The sequence below is a fragment of the Rhinopithecus bieti genome, unplaced genomic scaffold, assembly GCF_001698545.2.
Source record: "Rhinopithecus bieti isolate Rb0 unplaced genomic scaffold, ASM169854v2 scaffold_12476, whole genome shotgun sequence".
Lineage (NCBI taxonomy): Eukaryota > Metazoa > Chordata > Mammalia > Primates > Cercopithecidae > Rhinopithecus > Rhinopithecus bieti.
In genome coordinates this window covers 400,845-407,138 of record NW_016807303.1, presented here as the reverse complement: position 1 = coordinate 407,138, position 6,294 = coordinate 400,845, and the positions used below count along the sequence as shown (strand labels likewise).

Genomic DNA, 6,294 nt, shown 5'->3' with positions numbered 1-6,294 from the left:
TTTTTTTTTTTTTTTTTTTGAGACTGAGTCTTACTCTGTTGCCCAGGCTGAAGTGCAGTGACCTGATTTCGGCTCACTGCGAGCTCCATCTCCCAGGTTCACGCCATTCTCCTGCCTCAGCCTCCGGAGTAGCTGGGACTACAGGTGCCTGCCACCGCACCCGCCCGGCTAATTTTTTATATTTTTAGTAGAGATGGGGTTTCACCGTGTTATCCAGGATGGTCTCGATCTCCTGACCTTGTGATCTGCCCGCCTCAGCCTCCCAAAGTGCTGGGATTACTGGCTTGAGCCACTGCACCCGACCATAACCTGCTTCTTAACTCCAGGCATAACTACTTCTCCCTTTTTGACTCTACTATTTTCTTACCATTTTAGATCTCTTAGCAATTTCATTTGTTTTCTTGGCTTAAGTTCTTACCTGGCAAGGGTCATGGCTGGAGCTGAGAATTGATGCATATGAATCGGTAGACTGACAGCTTTGCATAAAAATAACATAACAGGTGTAGTGAACAGAAAAGGAAGTCAGGAAGAAAGGCTAGTGAGACAGGTAATTTAGTACAGTAGATTAATATTTTTAATATATATTTTCAAACCTTAAGATTTCCAAATAATTTTCAGATACGTTTAAAGTACATTCTTAATAGCTACTTTGTTTTGCAGTTGTGCTGGTGGAAATAGTACCACTCTTTATCTGAATGGGCCTTTCCATTGTAATTATTAGAACAAATTTTTAATGGCTCTGGGTTTTGTGTAATTAGCTTTGATTACCAAAAAAAGAGAGAAATAAGTGACAATGAAGGCTCAGGAATGGTGGCAGACATAAAAAATGCTTGTGCTGCAAAACAGCCAGAGGACCTGGTCAACGGAGGGGCTGTGAAAGGGGATTCCAGCAGTCTTTTGGGTCTCCAGGTGTTCAGTTCTCTGAACAGGGTCAGCATGTTCTGCTTCATATCATGTTTAAGGTTGGTGATCTATAGGAAGAAGCTATGTGTGTGTGTTACCTGGATCGCAACATGCTCAGAGTTCCTTTCCTGTGGCAATACTCCTAGATTGGAATTCACTGTATGTGTAGCAGTATTTATGTGTGTTCTAATCAATTGTCAGAGTGCAATACTTCAGTGTTGTTTACAGCTAGGCAGACATTCTCATTTTTAAACTGCAGTGATATGTGTGTTTTTTAAAAATAAAAATGAAACTGTTTCCTTTGGGTATCAGAACAACAAATTATGAACAATAAATGAATATTTCCTTGAGAATCATCTTTAATGTATAATATGTTAGCCTACCTAGTTTATGACATTCTTAGTTAAGAAGGACTTCTTAACCCGGAGTCTATGTATGTCTCTGGGGTTATTGATAGACTGGAGAAGGTCCATTAACTCTGATATGTAGGTTGAGTTTGTGCTTTGTGTATTGTGTATTACTGTGTGAAAGAGTCCCTGGTGTTGATTTGATTCTTAAAAAGTTGGAGAAAGGTACTAAATGGTATCTTAAAAAACATCATTTAAATAGAATATCCTTAATAACCTATTATATCCACAGAATGCTTGCAGTTTTTAGAGCTCTAGGAATTGGTAAAATATGTGGTTCTAAGCAATGTATTCAATCAGTTTTCAGATGTCCATTAATATAAAACAAGGAAGTTTTATTATATTAAATTGCATTTGTAGCTCACATTCAAAAACTTTGCTTGCCTTTTCTCATGATAGGACCTGTGCCAGCCCCAACAAACCTAAGGATTACTGAAGTAACACCAGAGGGTTTCAGAGGGACCTGGGATCATGGAGCTTCAGATGTGTCTCTCTACAGAATAACTTGGGCACCTTTTGGAAGCTCAGATAAGATGGAGGTAGTTAACTCTCTTTATCTTTCTCTTTGTCTTTCATGTCCCATTTAATTTGTAAGGAAGCTTACTTTAAAGAAGTATTACTTTTGTTGTCAATAAGCATTTATTGACATTTGAGCTCATGACATGCATCAGAGCAGGAGGAATATCTGGCTAAATAATGTAAACAAACTGACATTGAGTGTGTATGATGTCAGTGGAGACTTATTTTTGCGTGGGTATGTTTTTGTCCTCTTTCTCCAAGACCATCTTAAATGGAGATGAAAATACTTTGATGTTCGAAAACCTGAATCCCAACACCGTCTATGAAGTTTCCATTACTGCCATCTATCCTGATGAGTCAGAAAGTGATGACCTGATTGGCAGTGAGCGCACACGTAGGTGTTTAGCTTTCAAATAGGACATTGATGTTTTAAAGTTAATTTTAAAAAAATAGGGCTATAGCTATATTAGTAATGTGTCCCTAAATTCTGTTTTCTTTTAGTGCCTATCTTAACAACACAAGGTAAGAATTTAATTTGATGAACTGTTTAAATGAACAAATAATGAATGAATATATGAATGAAAAGTACCATAAAATACATTATAAATAGGTTATCTGCTTTTAAATCCTAAGATGTTCATTGATAACTCTTTTAAGTAGGCTTTTCTTGAAAAACTTTGCTTTGCTACTACTTGTTTTGGAGTGTATTGATCAGCTTGGGGTGCCATCACAAAAGACTAGACTGGATGGCATAAATAACAGAAATTTATATTCTCACAATTCTGGAGGCTGAGAAGTCCAAGACCAAGGTGCTATTCAATTCATTTCTGGGTGATGGCTTTCCTCCCAGCTTATAGCTAGCCAGCTTTTTCTCAGTCTCTCTCACTTTCTCACTCTCTCACATGGTGGAGAGAGAGAGAATAAGCTCTCTTATGTCTCTTCTTACACAGACTAATCCTATTATGGCAGCCCCACCCTCATGACCTAATCTAACCCTAATTACCACCCAAGGGCCCCATCTTTAAATACCATCATATTGGAAGTTGGAACTTCTACATGTCACGTTTGTGGGGACAGAAACGAAATGAAAGTCCATACTAAGGAGTCATTTAAGAATCAATAACCATTTTTATTAGGGGGTCAAATTTCATTATAAACCCAGAGGCATAGAATTCTCTGGTTGCCTTGGGAGCTGTATATATTTTAGGGGGAGGCATTGTTCTGTCCGCTTACTTTGTTTTTCAACAATCTTCTTTCAGCTCCCAAAAGTGGCCCACGAAACCTTCAAGTGTACAATGCAACATCTAACAGCTTGACTGTTAAGTGGGATCCTGCTAGTGGTCGTGTGCAGAAATATAGGATCACTTATCAGCCTTCCACAGGGGAAGGAAATGAGCAAACGGTAATTTTTAAATAAAAATTATAATTTGCATAAATTCTACCCATTTCTTTTCAAACTCTTTTTCCCCCTCAGTGTTTAGTTAGTCATACTTACTTTTTAAGGGATATTAAGATTTATTGCATTGGATGGAATCATCTGACTCTTTAGCTGGCACTCCACGTGGAGTGCCATCATGGAGACTCAGTAGATGTTCTCATGAGAGATAATAGTTGCTCTTCCTCATAGCCCCAAAGCACGAGGCATGTGCCTCAATGCATCCATAGTTCCTTTAAAAACTATTAGTGCTGGATTATCCATGAAGATATCCAGATAGTTTTGTAATTTTTTCCCTGTTTTTTTTTTTTTTGCATGTTATAGGCTATCTTCTAGATCTGGTGTTTCTAGATATGGGCGGCTGTTAACCTAATTTACACTGTTTTTCATTTTTCTATTATCCAAATGGAGGTCCCCAAGAAAGATGGTAGGACTGTAAACTCAGTCTTCATCCTTTTTCTCTTCCTAGTCTTTCCTTATTTAATAGAGCCTTTTTCCATTTTACCTCTCTTACTTTAGTTCTCTGGTTTTGGGCTTTCTACAACTTTGCCTTTTGTAAACTATATAATTAGAACTGCATGTATTATCCTAGGTCAGGAAGCCCCATGATTTTTATGTAGGTATGATTATGTTTTCTGATTCATTTCAAAATAAATCTCCGGTTTTGATGAGGTACAGAGTTTTATTGACTGTTTTGGCTATAATATTTTTATATATAGCCTTAGAGACACATGTATTATTAACCTTTAATCATCTGACTTGCCAAGCTCAAGCAAATGGGTCATATCTCTTATCAGTTTAGAGGTATTAGCCAAGGTAGAGGTTGGCATTAATCTAAGGTGTGTGGTTAAAGATCTCTGATACTACCCAGTTAGTAAGCTTAGCTGAATCAGAAACCTTCCCATCTCTAGTGTGACTTTGAGTTGGTCTTTTGAGGCTTTTATAGCTCCAGTCTTAGGTAGTATGATGCATTTGGACTGACTATTTGTTTGTTTTAGGTAAACAGATTATCATTAATAAACAGTATCAACTGTAATCAATAGACTTTTATATGAAAATAAGATAAGACAAATTAGATGGACTGATATATTAATTTCAGAAACAGAACTTCTTTTTTTTCTATGGCATGCTAGATTTTGGTAAAACTACAAGTCAGGAGAAGTTTGTTCTTAGCATTTCCCATCTTGGGGACATTGATGTTCCAACTGCTTCTGCTGAGTCTCTTTTACTGTCTTCCAACTGTTTGTTATCATAAAGAGTCTCATAAACTTATCCTCTGGAAAGTATGAAGCCCCTAAGCTTTGTTAGTCTTTGGGGTACTTGGATTTTAACGCTAGTCCGTGAAATCATGACAATGATGAATAACTGATGCTAGAATTATTTTGGGGAGCTGGATGGGAGAGGTAGGTACATGCCCCTCTGCTTACTCATAAGGGCAGTTCTCCTAAGCAGGCTTTCAGATTTGTTATGCATCAGGTTTTTATCAAAATGGCTTATACTGTTATTGATACTTTTCTCTCATAACCTCAAATATGAAATTTGTTAAAATTAGCCATGGTAGTTCAGTTTGTCCATATTGAGGATGACGACCGTGATTCACTGGGTTTTTCTCTGGAATTCGGACTACTTGAGTGGATGGGTGCTAAGTTGGAAACATCTGGTTTGTTCTAGCACATCCAGCCATCTACATGTGCACTCATTTTGGGCAGTGTCCCATTTTCATGAGATTTTAATTAGTATGACATAAACATCTGAATTCGGTAGACTGTTAATAAATTGTACAAATTTTCTTTCAACAAGATAGCTAGATGGCCTTAAGTAACGAATAAAAACTTTAAGCTCCATAATTAGAGTAAATTGAAAAGCTTCATACCACAGGGCTGGTATGATGGAGACAACTGGAAACCCCTGATCGAGTGTGGCCTGGCAAAAGGTCTGGTCATGTTGTTAACACAACTAAGACTGTTAGGGTGACAGTGTTCTTGGGGGAAACACCAAGAGCTTTATACTGTATGCTGAATCATTTTAATGTGTTTCTAAAGCAAATAAAACCATCTGTTAAAAAAGTAAGAATAATATTAAGTGGTGTGGAGCCTCTAAAATTATGCAATTCTTTGGTATCTTAAAGTCTCTTTGTAGCTCACTTATGATTAATGCCTTTTTTTTTTTGAAGAGTTCTGTGAAATGTGTTTTGGATGAAATTTTGCAGTGCTGGTGGCTAGCAAGTTGAAATATCTTTTTGGGGTCACCAGTTTAAAGCTTGGAATTCTTTTTATGATTTGAGGTGCATATTTTGCATTTAAAATTATACCATAAGATGTATTTTAAACCTTTGCTGTGGTTCGTAGTTCTAGAACTGGACAAGGGTCTCAAACAGCTTCCCTGTAGAAAGAGATTTTTCTAACAGATTAGTGAGATGGAGAGAGCAAGGCTAACACTTACCAAGACCCTTTTTACTCAAGACCACAATAGGAGGACGGCAGAACAGTGTGGTCCTGCAGAAACTGAAGCCAGACACTCCTTACACTATCACCGTATCCTCTCTGTATCCTGATGGTGAAGGAGGTCGGATGACGGGAAGAGGCAAGACCAGTAAGTGAAACCTGAGTTCCTATAGCTTCTTTAATAGCTACTATTAGAATGGAATCATCTCTTTATCTGGAAACACTGGGGTGACACAAAGTTTTACTAATATTTAAAAATTCATTTACAAATAATATTAATAGTTTATTTATTTATTTATTTTTTGAGACGGAGTCTCGCTGTGTTGCCCAGGCTGGAGTGCAGTGGCATGATCTTGGCTCACTGCAACCTCTGCCTCCCGGATTCAAGCGATTCTCCTGTCTCAGGCTCCCGAATAGCTGGGATTATAGGCGCCCACTACCACACCTGGCTAATTTTTTATATTTTTGGTAGAGATGGGGTTTCACCATGTCAATCAAGCTGATCTCGAACTCCTGACCTCAAGTAATCTGCCTGCCTCGGCCTCCCAAAGTGCTGGGATTACAAGCATGAGCCACTGTGCCTGGC

At 37.9% G+C, this 6,294-nt stretch overlaps 1 protein-coding gene across 1 annotated transcript in view; it reads left to right on the top strand.

Annotated features, from left to right (window-relative positions):
• Positions 1-6,294, top strand: part of COL12A1 (collagen type XII alpha 1 chain) — a 128,276-nt gene that overhangs the window by 71,629 nt on the left and 50,353 nt on the right. The window contains 5 exon segments of the mRNA XM_017881122.1: positions 1,710-1,849; positions 2,091-2,223; positions 2,331-2,351; positions 3,089-3,231; positions 5,727-5,856. Coding sequence (XP_017736611.1) covers positions 1,710-1,849; positions 2,091-2,223; positions 2,331-2,351; positions 3,089-3,231; positions 5,727-5,856 — 567 coding nt within the window.